The 19,782-nt window shown below is 40.6% G+C and overlaps 1 protein-coding gene and 2 long non-coding RNA genes across 3 annotated transcripts; 1 reads left to right on the top strand and 2 right to left on the bottom strand.

Annotated features, from left to right (window-relative positions):
* Window positions 1–8,599: 8,599 nt before the first annotated feature.
* On the bottom strand, window positions 8,600–9,052 carry LOC138905836 (uncharacterized). The gene has a single exon (XM_070194353.1). It carries the CDS (start codon window positions 9,050–9,052, stop codon window positions 8,600–8,602), a length of 453 nt encoding a protein of 150 aa, XP_070050454.1.
* A 4,529-nt stretch (window positions 9,053–13,581) lies between these two features.
* On the top strand, window positions 13,582–18,619 carry LOC138906722 (uncharacterized). The gene is made up of 2 exons (XR_011414319.1): window positions 13,582–14,131; window positions 18,337–18,619. It is a non-coding gene; the product is annotated as an uncharacterized lncRNA (long non-coding RNA).
* On the bottom strand, window positions 15,656–19,288 carry LOC117279634 (uncharacterized). The gene is made up of 3 exons (XR_011414320.1): window positions 19,116–19,288; window positions 15,839–16,167; window positions 15,656–15,765 (listed from the first exon to the last, which is right to left on the bottom strand). It is a non-coding gene; the product is annotated as an uncharacterized lncRNA (long non-coding RNA).
* Between the last annotated feature and the right edge of the window lie 494 nt (window positions 19,289–19,782).

The raw sequence follows: 19,782 nt of genomic DNA, 5'->3' as shown, positions 1-19,782 counted from the left end.
GACGCAGACAAATTGCTACTATCACACAACAACGCACTGGTAATTTCTTTAAATGTGCTAGATTTTAAGATTAAACGTGCTCTAGTGGATCCAGGGAGTTCAGCTAATATCATACAATGGAGAGTGTTGGAGCAAGCTAAACTCACCGGAAGCATTATTTCGGCCACAAAGCTCCTCGCCGGATTCAACTTTGCAAGTGTGACAACTCGGGGAGAAATTTTATTACTCATAAACGCTAAAGGAGTAATGAAAACAACTCTTTACGAAGTGGTAGATGGTAATATGGGATACAATATCATTCTGGGAAGGCCATGGTTGCACAAGATGAAAGCTGTACCATCAACATACCATCAATTGCTGAAGTTTCCAACACCCTAGGGAATTAAGCAGATAAGGGGTGACCAACCGGCGACAAGGAAGATGAATGCAATTTCGGTCTCCAGTAGCAAAGGAAAGGAACACGTGGCATAGCAATTACAGGGCCCGACACCTACTCCTGAACTAGATGAAGTTAGCAGGCGAAGGTAATCAGGTGCCGAGATATTTCAAAGTTCCAGAAGAGATCGATGCTATGAAGTCCACAGCGGAAGAGCTGGAGCAAGTGGCATTTTTCGTGGAATTCTTAAAAAGGAAATTCCACCTGGGTACAGGACTGCACCCGGAACTCAGGTCCGACTTCATTAAATTCCTTAAATCTAACGCCGATTGTTTTGCATGGTCGCATGAGGACATGACAGGTATCCCGATGGAGGTAGTCGTACACAAGTTAAGCTTGGCTAGCTAATGTAGAGGTAACCCCCTTACTTAATATCGGTTCAATCCAAGAGGTAAGATATCCAGACTGGCTAGCTAATGTAGTAGTAGTTCCTAAAAATAAAAATAAGTTTCGCATATGCGTAGATTATAAAGATCTTAATAAGGAGTGCCCGAAAGACATGTTCCCACTGCCAAACATCGATCAAATGATTGATGCCATGACCGGGCACGAGTTAATGAGTTTCCTCGATGCTTATTCCGGGTACAACCAAATTAAGATGAATTCGAAAGATCAGGAGAAAACTTCGTTTATAACAAATTTCGGTATATATTGTTACAATATGATGTCATTCGGGTTAAAAAACGCCGAAGCCACTTATCAACGGCTAGTGAACAAGATGTTTAAAAATCAAATAGGAAAAACTATGGAAGTTTATATAGATGATATGCTCGTTAAGTCTTCAAATGCAGGTGATCATCTTAAACATCTGCAAGAGACTTTCGACATCCTAAGAAAGCATAGTACGAAGCTTAATCCCGAGAAATGCGCGTTCAGGGTCAGCTCAGGTAAGGTTTTTGAATTTCTGGTATCACAAAGGGGGATCAAAGTAAACCCCGATAAGATAAAGGCCATAGAGGATATCCCGGACCAATTGACAAGCATGAAAGAAGTCCAAAGGCTTACAAGGAGACTGGCAGCTTTGAGTAGATTCATTTCCCGATCTTCTGAAAAGTGTCATCGTTTCTTCACACTGCTCAAGAAGAAAAATAATTTTGAATGGACCCCAGAATGCCAGCAGGCTTTGAGGGATTTAAAGAAGTACTTGTGAAGCCCTCCATTGCTTTCAAAACCAAAAGAAGGGGAAACGTTGCTGGTTTACCTCGTGATTTTAGAAGTTGCGGTAAGTGCGATTTTAGTTCGAGAAGACGAAGGTACGCAATCTCCCATTTATTATGTTAGTAAAATTTTAACGAGAATAGAAACTCGTTACCCACATTTGGAAAAACTAGCCTTAGCTCTCGTAGTCGCCCATCGAAAACTGAGGCCCTATTTCCAATGCCACCCGATAACCGTGGTGTCTACTTTCCCTTTGTGGAACATCCTCCATAAACCCAAGCTCTCGGGTAGATTGGCCAAATGGGTCGTCGAAATGAGTGAGTTCTACATAGAATACAAGTCGAGGACTGCGATTAAGTCACAAGTCTTGGCTGACTTCGTGGCCTATTTCAGTTCGGGATTATTGCCTCAGGCTACCAAGGAAGCAATGATGATGTCGGAATCGACATCAGGGGTTTGGACCTTATTTACGGATGGAGCTTCCAACGTAAAAAGGCCCAGACTTAGTATACTCTTAATGAAGCCTTCGGGGGAAACCCTGAGGCAAGCCATCAGGATGGTCCATTTAACTAACAATGAAGCAGAGTATGAAGCTTTGATTGCAGGACTCGAGTTAGCCCGGTGAATTGACTCCGAGGTCATCGAAATCAAATGTGACTCACAACTGGTGGTAAATAAGGTCTACGGGATCTTCGAGACCAAAGAGGAGCGCATGCAACAATACGTGGTAAAGGTTCAAGCTCTGCTGGCTGATAAATGGGGATTTTGACTACTTATTAGCGCCCTTTAGCTTTCGTTTTAGTCCAAAGGCGCTTAATTGTGTTCTCGAAAACTGATGAAATGTGCTTAATTGCAGGAATATTGGAAGATGAGCTCCCAAGATGAAATCCAACTCAAGAAGGAGTAATCTGAACGCAAGGACAAAAATAGGCACAAAAGCTTAGAAGTGCGGGCTGCAGGTTGTGAAGAAATTGCCATCAGAGAAATGTGCAAAGTGCGGCCGCAGAAGCTAGGTTAGAGCAAAAATTCAGAGAACTTGCATCTCAAGTCCAACAAAAGTGCGGATCACACAATTATTGTGCAACCGCATAAGAAGAGCTACGCGGTCGCACTTATAATTGTGCGGACCGCAGAAGAGCAAGGTGTGGCCGCACTTACAATTGTGTGGACCGCATAAAGAGAGCAGTTCGGCCGCAGATCAGAATTATGCGGCCGCAAATTTCCAATCCTATCGAGCTGAAGAAAAGTGCGGATCACACATGGAATTGTATGGCCGCAGAACCTCCGAAAGGGCATTTTTGTCTGAAAATTTCAGCCCTGTATAAATATAAGAGTTTCACATTTTTAGGTCAACGTTTGACATCAGCTGCTATAGTAGACGTTTTTTTTTTACTCTTTTTAGTAGTTTTAGCTATTTTGAGCTTTTTGAACCTAAAGATTATCAATTTAATTAGCAATATGGGTTTAATTATCATTTCTTCTCCTATTTCTTCTAGTTTAAGCATGAGTAGCTAGATTTTTACTAGGGTTGTGACCCAACCCTAGTGTGTAAATTTAATGGGTGTTTGATTTATTTTTTATTTATGGTTGGGTGTTTATTATTTAGCCTTGTTCTTACTTTTATTTGAAGAATTAATGGTTGCAAACATTAGTTCATGCCTATTTGACTTAGTCTCTACTTGACAAAGAGACACTTAGTCTAGGAAAACATGGCTAACAAGAAATTGGGTCAATCAAAGATTGATAAGCCCAATTAAAGGGTTAAACATAAAGATAGTAAAACTCGACTTGAGCTTTTATTCAACCGTTTTGTTCAATACCCATTTGGATTTGAGAAAACCAAATTGGGCAAAATCTTTCCCAAATTTCAAACTCCAAAACACTAATTAGAAGATGTAATTAACAGTAGATTCATGAGAATTAATCAAAAATGAGTCAAGAATCCTTACCCCAATAATTCCTTTCAACAACCGTCGAAATGTCACATCAAGCCGAGCTCCCAAAATTCCCAAATGAAAAAGGAAGCAAAACCCTCGAATATCCCCTTTTCTGCCAAGTTAAATCATATCTGCGGGCCCCTTTGTCGCATCTGCGATGCCGCACCTGCGGAAAAACCATCGCATGTGCGGTCCAAGCTTAAGTCCAAGGGTTCCGCTTCTGCGAATAAGAGCTCGCATCAGCGAGCCCGCTTTTGCGAAGAAACGACCGCATCTGCGGTCAAGCCTTAGGTTGTTTCCCCAAGTTCTGCTTCTGCGAAGGAAGCCTCTGCATCCGCGAGTCCACTTCTACGACCAAGTGATCGCATCTGCGATCCCATCTCGGCTAAACAAAATCCTCTTCTGCGACCATTGGCTCGCATTTGCGAGCCCACACCTGTGACCAATCCCCCCGCAGGTGCGAAGACACCAGAACCAGCCCAACACTTCAGCAAATCACTAAGTCCAAAAATGATCCGATTTCCATCCGATTACACCCAGGGCCCCCGAGACCTGTCTGAATATACCAACAAGTTTCAAAACACGTAACATACCTACTCGAGGCCAAAAACCACATCAAACATCATGAATTCAATGAATCACAACCCAAATTCATGCCTATGAACTTTCGAATTCCGAAACCCACGCCGATTCATATCAAAATAACTCTGATTGATACTAAATTTTGCACACAAGTCATAAACGACATTACGAACCTATTCAAATTTTTGGAATCGGGATCCGACCTCGATATCAATAAAGTCAACTCCCGGTCAAATTATCCCAAATTCCTCCAATTTCCAACTTTTCGCCAAAGAATGCCGAAACGACCTACGGACCTCCAAATCAACATCCGGACATGCTCCTACGACCAAAATCACCCCTATAGAGCTATTGGAACCATCAAAACTTCATTTCGGAGTCATCTTCACACAAGTCAAACTACGGTCAACCCCTATAACTTAAACTTTTAACTTAGGGACTATGTGTCCCATATCACTCTGAAACTCTCCCGAAACCAAAACCAAACACCCCGGTGAGTCATGAACTACAATATAACATAGAGGAGGCAATAAATTGGGGATCGAGGCTAATACACTCAAAACGACTGGCAGAGTCATTACATCCTCCCCCTCTTAAAATAAACATTCATCCTCGAATGAGTATAGAGACATACCTGAAGTGGTAAAACGATGAGGATAATGGCTACGCATATCATGCTCGGTCTCCCAAGTCACCTCCTCGACTGGCTGACCCCTCTACGGAACCTTCACTGAAGCAATATTCTTTGACATAAACTTTCGAACCTTCCTATCCAAAATGGCCACCGGCTCCTCAACATAAGACAAATCCTTGTCCAACTGGACTGAGCTAAAATCTAACACATGAGACAGATCGCCGTGATACTTTCAGAGCATAGAAATATAGAACATTGGATGAACTGCAGCTAGACTAGGTGGTAGTGCAAGTCTGTAGGCCACCTCCCCAATCCTCTCAAGAATCTCAAAAGCTCCGATATACCTAGGGCTCAGCTTGCCCTTCTTCCCGAACCTCATAACACCCTTCATGGTTGAAACTCGGAGCAAGACCCGCTCCCCAACCATGAATGCAACGTCGCGAACCTTTCGATCTACATAGCTCTTCTGTATGGATTGGGCTATACAAAGTCGATCCTGAATCAGTTTAACCATTTCCAAAGCATCCTAAACCAAGTCTGTACCCAATAGCCTAGCCTCACCCGGCTTAAACCATTCCACTGTAGACTGGCACCGCCTACCATACAAAGCCTCATACGGGGCCATATGAATGCTCTCATGATAATTGTTATTGTAGGCAAACTCCGCAAGCGGCAAGAACTGATCCCAAGAACCCCCAAACTCCATCACACACGCACAAAACATATCCTCCAATATATGGATAGTGCGCTCGGACTGTCCGTCTGCTCGAGGGTGAAATGCTGTGCTCAACTCAACCCGAGTACCTAACTCCTGCTGTACGGCCCTCCAGAACTGCGATGTAAACTGTGTATCCCGATCAGAGATGATGGATACCGGCGCGCCATGAAGCTTGACGATCTCGCGAATATAAACCTGAGCCACCTTCTTTGAAGAATAAATAGTAACCACTGGAATGAAATAAGCTCACTTGGTCAACCTATCCACAATCACCCAAACTGCATCAAACTTTTTCTGAGTTCGTGGGAGCCCAACAACAAAATCTATAGTAATTCGCTCCCATTTCCACTCTAGGATCTCTAACCTCTGAAGCAATTCACCAGGCCGCTGATGCTCATACTTCACTTGCTGACAGTTTAGGCACCGGGCTACATATTTCACTATGTCCTTCTTCATTCGCCTCCACAAATAGTGCTATCTCAAGTCCTGATACATCTTGGTGGCACCCGGATGAATGGAGTACCGTGAACTGTGAGCCTTCTGGAGAATCAACTCACGCAAGCCATCTACATTGGGCACACATAGCCTGCCCTGCATCCTTAATACACCGTCATCCCCAATAGTGACCACCTTGGCATCATCATGCTGAACCGTATCCTTGAGGACAATAAGATGGGGGTCGTCATACTGACGCTCTCTAATACGATCATAAAGAGAAGATCGAGAAACCACACAAGCCAAAACTCGGCTCGGCTCAGAAACATCCAACCTAACAAACTGGTTGGCCAAGGCCTGAACATCCAAGGCTAATGGCCTCTCTGCTACCGGTAGATATGCGAAGCTGTCCAAACTCTCCGCCTCGCGACTCAAGGCACCGGCCACTACATTGGCCCTCCCGCGATGATATAAAATGCTTATATTATAATCCTTAAGCAACCCTAACCACCTCCGCTACCGCAAGTTAAGTTCCTTTTGTTTGAATAGATGCTGTAGACTCTGGTGGTTGATATAGACCTCACAAGGGACACCGTACAAATAGTGTCGCCATATCTTCAAGGCATGAATAATAGATGCTAACTCGAGGTCGTGGACAAGATAGTTCTTCTCATGCACCTTCAGCTGTCTAGACGCGTACGCAATCACCCTACCATCCTGCATCAACACCGCACCGAGACCAATACGTAACACATCACAACACACAGTATAAGACCCCGAACTTGAAGGCAACACCAACATTGGGGCTGTGATCAAAGCTGTCTTGAGCTATTGAAAAAACTCCTCACACTCCTTTGTCTACCTGAACGGAGCACCCTTCTAGGTCAGTCTGGTCATAAGTACCGCAATGGACGTGAATCCCTCTATAAATCGACGATAATACCGTGCCAAACCAAGAAAACTCCGAATCTCCATAGCTGAAGACGGTCTGGGCCAACTCTACACTGCTTCAATCTTCTTTGAATCTACCTTGATCCCCTTACTCGACACTACATGACCCAAACATGCCACCGAATCAAGCCAGAATTCACACTTTGAAATTTTTGCATATAACTTCTTTTCTCTCAAGGTTTGAAGCACGGTCCTCAATTGATGCTCATGATCCTCTCGGCTCCGGGTGTACACCAGAATGTCATCAATAAACATAATGATGAATGAGTCAAGATAGGGCTGAAATACACTGTTCATCAAGTGCATGAATGTTCTTTTGGCGTTGGTTAGCCCAAAATACATCACAAGGAACTCGTAATGACCATATCTAGTCCTGAAGGCAATCTTCAGGATATCTGGCTCCTGAATCTTCAACTAATGAAAGCCTGAGCGCAAGTCAATCTCAGAGAACACTTTGGCACCCTGTAGCTGATCAAATAGGTCATCAATATGTGGCAATGTATACCTATTCTTCACTGTAACCTTGTTCAACTGATGATAATCAATACACATACGCATATAACCATCCCTTTTCTTTACAAATAAGACTAGAGCACCTCAAGGCGACACACTGGGCCGAATGAAGCCCTTATTAAGTAACTCTTGCAACTGTTCCTTTAACTCTTTCAACTCTGTTGGGACCATACGATAAGGTGGAATAGAAATGAGCTGAGTGCCGATAACAAATCAATGCCAAAATCGGCATCCCTGTCGGGCGACATGCCTAGAAGATCTACCGAAAATACATCTGGAAAATCTCTTACTACCGGAACTGACTCCACGGTAGGAGTATCAATATTGACATCCCTCACGAAAGCTAGATAAGGATTACACCCCTTCTCAACCATACGCTCAGCCTTTAGAAATGAGATAACCCTGCCAGGAACATAATCTAAAGTACCTCTCCACTCTATCCATGGTAAGCCTGGCATAGCCAGCGTCATGGTCTTGGCATGACAATCGAGAATAGCATGATAGGGAGACAACCACTCAGTGCCCAAAATAATTTCAAAATCTACCATACTGAGCAACATGACCGATACACACGGTCAACAATAATAAAATCTCCCACAGGTGTGGACACATAGACAGGAGAACTCAAAGAATCACGGGATACAGCCAAATATGGAGCAAAATAAGACGACACATAGGAATAAGTTGAGCCTAGATAAAATAAGACTGTTGCATCTCTATGACAGACCGTAATAATACTTGTGATGATTAAGTCAGATGCAACTGCCTCCGTCCTAGCAGGAAGAGCATAATATCTGGCCTGGCCTCCCCCTTTAGGGCGACCTCTACCTGCTCGACCTCCACCTCTAGTTAGCTATGCAGGTGGAGTGGCAACTGGTGAGACGACCATGGACTAAGAAACCCGAGGACCCTATGGAACACGCGGAGCCTGAGTAGTCGTTGGAGGTGCACTCCTCCTAAGTCTGGGGCAATTCCTCACCATATGACGAGTGTCACCAAAATAAGCTCTCAGAGGACATGGCTACTGTGGCTAGCTCGGGCCTGATCGGCTGGACTGACCATTGAAAGCACCCTGTGCAGGAGGTGCACTAGACAATGGTGGTGCATAATAGGGAGCCTGAGGCCTAGGAGTAGGCGAAATACCGCTGGAGGTTGGAAGTGCTGAATGGACAGGGCGACTCACATAGCCCCTACTATGACGAGATGCAACTGGGGCACGGGTACCACTATATATGCTAGAATCTCAAGGCCTCCATCTCCTCTCTCTCCCGAGTCCATATACCCTTCAATCTCCTAGCGATACCCACTACCTGCCAGTATACGATGTCCATCTCCAACTCTTGGGCCATGCTAAATCTAATACCGAGGTTGAGCCTCTCGATAAATTGACAGACTCGCTCTCTAATAGCAGCAACCAAGGCTGGTGCATACCTAGACAAATCACTGAACCGGACCGCATACTCCAACACGGTCATAGATCCCTGGCGCAACTGTTCAAACTCTGTGCGCCATGCATCTCTGAGACTCTGGGGAACAAACTCCCTCAAGAACATATTTGAGAAATGAATCCAAGTGAGTGAAGCTGCCTCAGCCGGACTACCCAACTCATATGCTCGACACCACTGATAAGCCGCTCCCTTAAGCTGGAACGTAGTGAACGCAACTCCACTAAACTCCACAATACCCATAGTACAGAGGATACGGTGTCACTCCTCAAGAAAACCCTAGGCATCCTTTAAAGCCAAGCTGCTGAAAGTAGTAGGGTGGTACTTCTTGTACCTCTCGAGCCTGAGCTGCTCCCCCTTAGAAACTGCTGCCCTAACCTCGGGCTGAATTGGGGCGACCGACTGCACTGGTATGACCTCTGGGACCTAGTCAACCTGGACCCGCTTCTCTGGGGTACGGGCGGCGGGAGTCTGTGCTCCTCCCCTGGCCTGAGATGTGGGAGGAGCAAGTGGGATCAACCCTGCCTAAGCTAAAGCGCCGAACATGCGCAGAAACTGGGGGAGAGTGTCCTGGAGTGTTGGTGCCTGCCCTCCAACTGGAATTACTGGTGGCTCCTCTGTAGCAGCTCGTGCAGGTGCTCTGGCTGCACTACATGGACGTCCTTGACCTCTACCCCGACCCTGGCCTCTCGCGGCTCTAGCAGGGGGCGCGGGTGTCTGGTCATCTGATCCGACTGTGCGTGTCCTCACCATCTGTGAGAGAATAGAAAGACAGAAGTTTAGAATTCCAAAGTCAACAATTTTGCACGATAAGCAATCAAAGAAGTGAAGCTCTTCCTAACAGTTCTATAGCCTCCCGAAGATAAGTATAGATGTCTCCGTACTGATCCGCGAGACTCTACTAAACCTGCTTGTGACTCATAACACCTCCGTACAAACCAACTTGTCACGACCCCAATTTCTCCTCCATAGGATATTGTGACGGCACCTAGTCTCTAGACTAGGTAAGCCTAAACAACATGCGAAAATAGTAAATAAAAGCTTAGAATTTCAAAACTCCAATAATATCGTATATAAAACTATAAACCCAATAAGCTCTAGGTATAGTATCGAACAATCCTATACATCACTGTCTATAAAAAAAATGTAAAGAAACAAGGAAGGACAGGGTAGAAGGGGACTCCGAGGCTTGCGGATGCGGGCAAGTGTACCATGAAGTCTCGAAATGAAGCAACTCAACGCGCTAATACCGGGACTAATAAGATGTACCTGGATCTTCACAAAATATGTGCAGAAGCGTAGTATGAGTATACCACAACGGTACCCAGTAAGTGTCACGCCTAACCTCAGTAGAGTAGTGACGAGGTCGGGTCAAGGTCCTACTGGGGATAATAAGAAATAAGACAGAAGATAGAATGATATAATGATAATGACAAAGGAAGTGAAACAATAAAGAATTTACTGAAAGTTAACAACACGAAATCAAGGCAATCAATGCGACACAAAAGTAAGACAAGGATTTTAAATGTTAAGGAAAACAACAACCAAACAAATACTGCAAATAGAGAAAAGATCAACAGGGGCACTCCCAAGGTACCGCCTCGTAGTCCCAAATCATAAAAGTAAATCATAGTCTTTTCTTATATCACCGCGGGGGCCTTTACATTTAGTTTTGAAAATCATTTTTCCCCCGAAATAGCACCCCGCATTTTAGCCCACCTTATCACACCGCATGGCTTCTAGTAGTTCCCCTACTAGCCACGCGTATCAAGCCCACTTTATCTCACCGCTTGCGTTTCAACACCCAAACCTTATACCACTACATGCGTATCAATAGTAACAACGACACAGCAAAGACCTCGTGCATATGGTAACTGCAGCACGACAGAAACCTCGTGCAAATAATCAAACAATCCTCTCAACAATAACACAAGTGTCAAAACATAACAACTTAATAAAATGATGTTTCACAAGTTACACTTTGCTTCAATAAAATCACGACCTTTGCAACTCAACACCAAACTCAACAACAAGATATTTCAAGGATAGCAAATTTCAAGTAAAGAATCTCACAATTAAAAAATAATGAATACAGAATTAAGAAAGCAAGTAATTAAATTAAACATGTAGTACAAGTTGCAAAAACGAGATAAGACAAGTAGATATGTGAAATTAGACTAAACATGGTGACTATAACATGCTAAAGTAACTCAATTAAAGCATGAAAAGGAAACTACGTAGCTAAAACCGGAATCTCAATATTTAGCCCGTGTACATACTCGTCACCTTGTGTACACGGCCTCCACATATCACAATTATAACAACAATACCAAATCCTAAGGGAAATTTTTCTCACACAAGGTTAGACAAGTCACTTACCTCAAACCACGCTAAATTAATCAACTAGAATGCCTTTCCCTCGATTTTCTGACTCTAAACAACTCGAATCCAGCCAAAATAATTTCATACTATAAATATAACTATAGGAAACTAATTTAAATAATGAAATTATGATCTTAGCGAATAATTGAAAAAAATCGCCCCAAAAAGCTGACCCAGGTCCGCGTCTCGGAACTCGACCAAAAATATAGAATCCAAACACCCATTCGATATCGAGTCCAACCATACAAGAATTATCTAAATCCGATCTCATTTCGCTTTTCAAAACCCAAAGATTTAGCCTAATGAGTTTCTACCATTTTTCCCAAATCAAACTCCAAAACACTAATTAGAAGATGTAATTAACAGTAGATTCATGAGAATTAATCAAAAATGAGTTAAGAATCCTTACCCCAACAATTCCTTTGAACAACCCTCGAAATTTCGCCTCAAGATGAGCTCCCAAAATCCCAAAATGAAAAATGAAGCAAAACCCTCGACAATCCCCTTTTCTGCCCAGTTAAACCGCATCTGCGGGCCCCTTTGTTGCATCCGCGATACCGTATCTGCTGAAACACCATCGCAAGTGCGGTCCAAGCTTAAGTCCAGAGGTTCCGCTTCTGCGGATAAGAGCTCGCATCAGTGAGCCCGCTTCTGCAGAGAAACGACTGTATCTGCGGTCAAGCCTTAGATTGTTTCCCCAAGTTCCGCTTCTGCGAAGGAAGCCTCCGCATCCGCGCGTCTGCTTCTACGGATAAGTGATCGCACCTGCGATCCTAGATGGGCTAGACAAAATCCGCTTCTGCGACCATTGGCTCGCATTTGCGAGCCCGCACCTGCGGCCAATCCCTCAGCAAATGCGAAGACACCAGAACCAGCCCAACACTTCAGCAAATCACTAAGTCCAAAAATGATTCGATTTCCATCGGATTCACACCCGGGGCCACCGGGACCCCGTCCGAATATACCAACAAGTTTCAAAATACGTAACGGACCTACTCGAGGTCAAAAATCACATCAAACAACATAAATTCAACGAATCACAACCCATATTCAAGCCTATGAACTATGAACTTCCGAATTCCGAAACCCACGCCGATTCATACCAAAACAACTCCGATTGACACTAAATCTTGCACACAAGTCATAAACGATATTACAGACCTATTCAAACTTTCGGAATTGGTATCCGACTCCGATATCATTAAATCCCGGTCAAACTTTTCTAAATTCCTCCAATTTCCAACTTTTTGCCAAACAACGCCGAAATAACCTACGGACCTCCAAATCTACATCCGGACACGCTCGTACGACCAAAATCACCTTACGGAGTTATTAAAACCGTCAAAAACTCCATTCCGAAGTTATCTTCACACAAGTCAAACTACGGTCAACTCCTACGACTTAAACTTCCAACTTAGGGACTATGTGTCCCATATCACTCTAAAACTCTCCCGAAACCAAAACCAAACACCACGGCGAGTCATGAACTACAATATAATACGGATGAGGCAATAAAAAGGGTATCGAGGCTAATACACTCAAATCGGGTTGTTACAATTAAGAACACCATAATTTAACGCTAATCATGGCATACCAATATGTAGTATACCAAGAATATTTGGTATATTATTAAACATTCTCAAATAAAGTATACCATGATTCTATAGTAATCATGATATACCAAGAATATTAAAAATAATATTTAACATACTCAAACAAACTATACCACGATTCGATAGTAATTATCGTAAGCCAACAATAGTATACTAAGAATATTGGGAATATCATGATTGTTGAATCATGGTATACCAATGTATAATATACCAAGAATATTGGGAATACTATTTAATATACTCAATAAAGTATATCATGATTCAACAATAATCATGGTATATTACACATTAAACTAAAAATATTTGAATACCACTTAGTATGCACAAAATAATCGTATACTACAATTCAAAAGTAATCATGGTATACGATGTAGTATACCACAATTTAACAAATTAATATATTCAAATAAAGTATATCATGATTACCAAAATATTTAGAGTACCAGTTAATATATTCAAATAAAGTATACCTTGATTAAATAGTAATTATGGTATACTACACATTATATCACGAATATTGAGAATACTATTTTACATATTCAAATAAAGTATACGATGGATCACAGACGATATAGCAGCACATCTGAGCCTGTTCCTTGTCATAACTGCTGTGATTTTACTTTATTGAGCCAAGGGTCTTCTGCAAACAAGCTCTCTACCTTCACAAGATAGGGGTAAGGTCTATATACATACTACCTTCCCAGACCCAGTCCATCGCATTTCGCACCCCTAATGTGTATCCTTTTTTGTGATTTGCGCCATGTCCTATTTTTTTTTTTTACGATTTCAACCCTAACCTCTTTATTCCCTTGCAAAACAATAAAATCACCATTTATATAAATTTTTCATGAGGGCAAAATAGGAAATACAAATAAAAAAGAAAATAAAAGAGTGTCATATTATAAAATAAATAAAGAGAAATTAAACAAAAAGGAGTTGGTTTGGTTAGCAAAGCAAACGATCAGTCAATAGTCGTACTAATATTCTCTTTGCTTCATCACCTAGAGCATATCAACAAGCTCAAGACCAAAGCAAAAATCAGTCACAATTATCTTCTCTTTCCTTCACCTCGCCTAAAATGGACAAGCTCAATGAATCAGTCATCTTCTCATGGGTTTAGCCCGCAGCTCCGAAGCCGGGAAATCTCAGATAAAGGACCAAGATGTGTTTCCAGGTCTCATTAACAGAAATGGTGTTAAGATTTATGCATCTCGTCGATTTTTATAAGCGTTATCTTCCAAAACGCCCCATATTTTCTCTGATTTCACCTTGTTAAAGCCTTCGCCATTTACTTCTTCACTTCGTTCCTGGTGGATCCCTTTCGGAGGTCAGTTTTTCTATATTCAGCTAGTTCCTCTTTTTTACTGTCTATTCTTTTGCAAGAAAACGTTTTTGGGGTAGTCATTAGAGAATCTCTGTTTTGTGTTGAAAGATAAATATAGCCCAGTATTATGAGATTGATGCTAGTATATTTCGAAATGTAAATGTATATGTATATGAGCTCGTGCGTAATGTACTTTTTGCTAATCGCTATTACTTACTATAGCACTATTCTTTTTTGCTGTAAATTCTTGTGTAATGATCTTGTTCCTCTTCGATTGAGATGAAAATAAGCTTCGAAGAGTAAAAATACTAAAATTAAATTGTAAAGGTAAATGACAAACTTGACATTGAGAATCTCTTCGGGGTTAACCAGTTGGTTTGGAGGGCGGCCATCCATACGGATGACCTGGGATCGAATCCCCCTCAATACCTTCTGGGTTGAGCCTGTCGCACATGGCTTACCTAGTGCGATTTACCTCCCCTGTGTGGTTTGCAGGCTATTACACAGGGAGGTTTACCCAGTGCGCACCAAGTGTAGCGGCTGCTGGTTTCCCTCTTATATAAAAAAAAAATGATAGGGAAATATCCATTAAACAGCAAAAGAAGTCGTGATGAAATTAAAATTTGTTCTTGCTGACAATTTCATATGCTAATTGCTTCTATTTTCTTCCACATCAAAGCTCTTTTTCTTGGACTTCTCTGTAGCACTTGTATTTTGAAGGGTTTGTAAGCTAATACAATTTTTTCCATTCTACATATACTTATCAACATTTATCACAATGCCGCCAACTTGAGCTCGCGCAGGCCTATGAGATGAATCATCCTCCATTGGCCTTCTTAGCTGTGAAAAAAAATAAAGAACACAAATGTATTAACTGTCTCTCAAAGTACTAAATCACCTATATTTAATGTTCCATACTTACATTAAGTTTGGAAGGTTCATTTATATGTCTAGTCCAATAAGTGGACTCAAAATTGATTTGCTTACTTGGGTGGGATTGACTTGTAGCATTTTGGCACCAATCTTGAGTTGTTTGAGTAGCTTGAGTAGCATTTTGGCACCAAAATCACTACTCTTCTTGCAAGTTGTTTTGTTGTGACCAGTTTGCAAGCACTTGCTACATCTCCCTAACTTCCCTTTCTTACTCAATTTGGTAACATCATGCATTTCACTTGTTGCAGATTGTTTTTTCTTTTTCTCTCTTCTTAGTTTTTTCATCTCAATTGCTTTTCTCTTCGAGGCTTCAATTTCATCGGGCTCTTTTCTTCTATTTTTGTTCAACTTTTCTTCGGCTCATAGTTAGGAGGGTTCAGTAGGTTCCCACATATCAGGTCCATCCATTGGAGCAATTACTGGCTCATAAATCCTCATTTGAGTAGTCTTCTTGTAACAATCATGTATGAAATTTTCTGGATTCTCTCGTATATGGAATATGCAGCTTATTGCATGTGAGTATGGGATTCCTGTAAGGTCCCATTCCTTGCATGAACAGGTTCTTTCTATCAAGTCAACACTAAATTGTTCACCATACATGGCCTTTACTTGAAATAAAAATTTTCCAGCCCAAGTAGGAATTGATGTAGCTGAGTCTTCCTTCACTTTTTCTACTAGTTTTCGGATTCGAGGGCATAAATTTCCTGTTATAGTAAAATATTGTTAGGATCATGTTAAATATTTTGTGCTTCAGAGAAGTTACAACAACAATATTACCTTGGTATTTGAGCAGGTCTTCCCTCTTTTGGTTCAGTTTCTTCATCAGGTATATTCTAATTCCTTCAAGTAGTCCAAGTATAGGTTTCTCCCTTGCCCTTAAAATGGGTTTTGTCCCATTGAATGCCTCACAAAGATTATTCAAAAGCATGTCACACTTTGTTGTTGTTCTAAAATGTGACTTGCTCCAGAATTTGGGTGGTTTATCGTTGAACCAATTTCTAGCTTCTTTGTCCTCCTTTTCCAGCATATCCATCTCATATCTATACTTACATAAGTTTCCCTTGCAGCTTTCCAAACTCTTGTCTTCAACGATAAACCTTTGTGCTCTTTCTTGAAATTATTATACAAATGTCTTACACAATGCCTATATTCAACTTGGGGAACTGTCTCAAAAACAGCTCCCTCCAAACCCTACAAAAGTGAGGAGAATAGTAAACATGGCTAATTTTGATAATTGAAAGCAACTAGAATTTGATATTATATGTGGATAAAAAATCTTACCTTTTGTTTGTCTTTAATGAGACATAAGTTATCATGATTTCTAATTTGCAAGTCATCCACCAACAAATTTAAAAACCACTTCCAGTTATGCTTATCTTCAATATCAACTACTGCGTAGGCTATAGAAAATATACCATTATCAATATCTATCCCAATTGCTGTCAAAAGTTGACCTCCATATGGTCCTTTAAGAAAGCAACCGTCCATCCCAATGAGTGGCCTACACCCTGCCATCCAACCTCTTCTGCAGGGCTCAAGACATATGTAAATTCTTTCAAAAACAGGTCTGCCATCCTCTTCATGAGGTGTTGTTTCTAACAATACAGTTGATCCTGGATTCTTTCTCTTGAGTTCTGCACAGTAGTCCTCTAATTTTGCATATTGTTCTTTGTAGTGACCTTCTATCATCTCCTTTGCTATTGTCTTTGCTCTATACACTTGGCTCACTGAAACTTCAACATTCATCTCTTCATGTATTTTGTCCATGAAATCTCCTACTGATACTACATCTGGATGTATTCTCAAATAATTCAGGATTCTTTTGGCAATCATTCGAGATTTCACATTTTTGTTGACATAAACAAACAAGCAATGATCAGAATGTTTCCCAACTATAGTTTTTATCGTGATTGTGGGGTCATCTGGTGCCTTTATAGATGCATATATGCGCCATGGACATTGATCACAATATTTTGCAAAATTTTTATCAGATTCATTCTTTTTGAAGGAAATTGTCTTGTTATTTTTAATAGAATAAGCTCAGTGCAGCTCTAAGTTCTATTGCATCAATGAATGTCATTCCCAACCTAAATGTTGGATTATCCATGTCCGTTTCTGCCCTAAATGCAACATTTTCAACCTTTCTAACCTTTTCATCATCATCGCTATTAATACTGCACATGTCATCTGAATCATACTTAGGAGAGATGTTATCATTCTCAGATTCTGTACTTGAGTCCTCCAGTAGTAACCCGGCAAAATTGGCACTCTTAGCTTTCTCCATCACTTTATCTTTCTTTTTTTCCTTCCCCTCTTTCCTCCCCTTTACACTAACTTCGCCATTTCCTACTAGATTTTTCTTTTTATTCTCTCTTCCTTTCATTCCCTTTCAGCTTCATTGCTGCCTTATCTTTTCTAGTGCTATCCCAAATTCCAAGCCATTCACTGTCTGAAATCTATCTCCAAACCATTCGACTCTTCTTCACTTTCATTTATATGATATTCATCACCTTCAAAATGCTCCAATTCTTGGTAAACATCACTATTTTTATCCCCACCATAATTTGCTCTTTCCATTCGAAGTCATCTAAGTTAATACTTATCTCCGCAGACTTGGAAATATGATTATATGCACCATCCTTCAATGCCTTCAAGTCTATTTGCACCCCATTATCCTCACAAATATAATTAGCATTGGGGCTCACTTGGTTTTGTATTTTTGATACATTACCAGCATGTCTAATGTATACTTCAGCAACTCTATTAGCTGGAAGTGTTTTTACCATTAGATCACAATCAGCATTAGTAAAGCATTGAATATAACCATTACGAGTATCTGTCATAGGTAGTTTGAAGTGCCAACCAAGAATGCTGTTGTATCCTAATCTCGTTGTTCCAATCCATTCCAAGGTTTGCAATGACCATTTATGTGGATCACACTTATCAATAAAATCTATCTTGCCTCCCAAATAAATCCTCTCTGGTACATCTAAGAATTCACCTCCATGGTGAATCTTCAATGTAGAAAGCTCATTATTCATACCTGTGACAATGCAATGTTTAAAATTATTTTGGCTGCTCAATTTCTAGATTAGATTAAAAAATATACACATTGAAGAACTACTTTTGGTATCAGAATATTCAATAAAAGTAAACAACTACGGCCAACCAAAAAGCTAAATTGACACAAGGTTACATCCCTTGTTTTTAGTAAAACTGAGTAGCATAATTCCACTAAATGTCAAGTCTTGAACAAGGATATTGTTTTTCTGCAGAATGCACTTGTTGAGGCACATGAGGGATCACGTAGCAGAGTTGGCAAAGAAAGATACAGGAATGATATTTGATGCCTTGAGGATTGCTGTTTAATTTGTTCCAAAGAGGGGATATTATTTATTCACGGTTCAGATTAGCCTATTTTTCATTATGCTTTATTGAATTGGAGAGAAGCATTTGTAGCTTTTCAATAAGGCCTGCTTTATCCAAAGTAGAGTAAGAACTTAAATGAATTGATCTTTCTTTATTGATTTACATGATAGTATTCAGAGTTGTTTGAAATTTTGATAGATTTGCAAACCTTTCTTTCTGGTGCATTGTTGTAGTGAGTTGAGTTTTGTGATTTATTTAAAAAAAAAAGAAAAGCAATAGCAGCTAGAGGATGGGACAAGAACATGTTAATGATGGATTGCATCTTACGCATTGCAAACAATAAGCTTTTGGCAATTCAATACTCATTGACGAATTAAAGAGCATACGAATGGAATTTGTTTACTCTGAACTTGTTTCCTTTCAACTTCTCCTTCTTCAATCGACTTTTCCGTTTCTCCTTGCTCTTATCCATTGATGATATACTTGATGTGCTATTTGTTCTCGGTAAAATTGACGTTGCCTTTAGCACGTTTTATGCTTGGAGAGCTTAACCTAGAGCCCGTTTGGATTAGCTGTGCTGAAAAGCAAGTGCGAAACTGATTTAATAAATAAGCATCTCTCACTATACAATGGTGATGGCGGGAAGAGTTTCGCTAGGATTAACGTCCTACCCTAAACAAATAACTTAAAAGGAAAAAAAAGACATATTATTTGTATTTCTTATTTTGCCCTCATGAAAAATTTATATAAATGGTGGTTTTATTGTTTTGCAAGGGAATAAAGAGGTTAGAGTTGAAATCGTAATAAAAAATAGGACAAGGTGCAAATCACAAAAAAAGATACACATTAGGGGTGCAAAATACGACGGACTCCCCTAGACCCCACTTGTGGGAATACATTGGGTATGTTTTTGTTGTTGTTATTGTTGTTGTTATAAATAAAGTATATGATGGAGATTTATTAAATAAAAGTATATTGATATATTAATAATTATTTTTTTTTGTGTGGGGGCAGGGTATTAATACATTATTATATTTAGTCAATATATTTATAAATTTAAGATATTACTGCTATTTTACATGAAAAGTAAAGAAGTGAATAGAAAAAAAAAACAAATGCTTCAAAAAGTATGCCAATTCTTTTCTATTTTAAAGACCATCCTAATACAAATAATGAGAAAAGCAATTTTGACACAACGTTAAGCTTGACACAAAGAAGGAAAAAACAATTATGACAAAAAATAATTCTTTCTTTTTTTTAAACTATCACTGACTATTTTGCTTGCTAGTTGAGCCAAGCCAGCTATGAAGCTATTGTAGCTAGTGTACCGGCAAAATATTAAGCTTTTGGCG

Source organism: Nicotiana tomentosiformis, chromosome 2 (genome assembly GCF_000390325.3).
Source record: "Nicotiana tomentosiformis chromosome 2, ASM39032v3, whole genome shotgun sequence".
NCBI classification, from domain to species: Eukaryota; Viridiplantae; Streptophyta; class Magnoliopsida; order Solanales; family Solanaceae; genus Nicotiana; species Nicotiana tomentosiformis.
Note: the sequence above shows the minus strand (reverse complement) of the source record. Positions and strands in the feature narration are given on the sequence as shown.

Excerpts from the sequence above, each read along its gene's own strand:
- LOC138905836 (XM_070194353.1), bottom strand. The coding sequence starts at position 9,052 with ATGGGTATTGTGGAGTTTAGTGGAGTTGCGTTCACTACGTTCCAGCTT.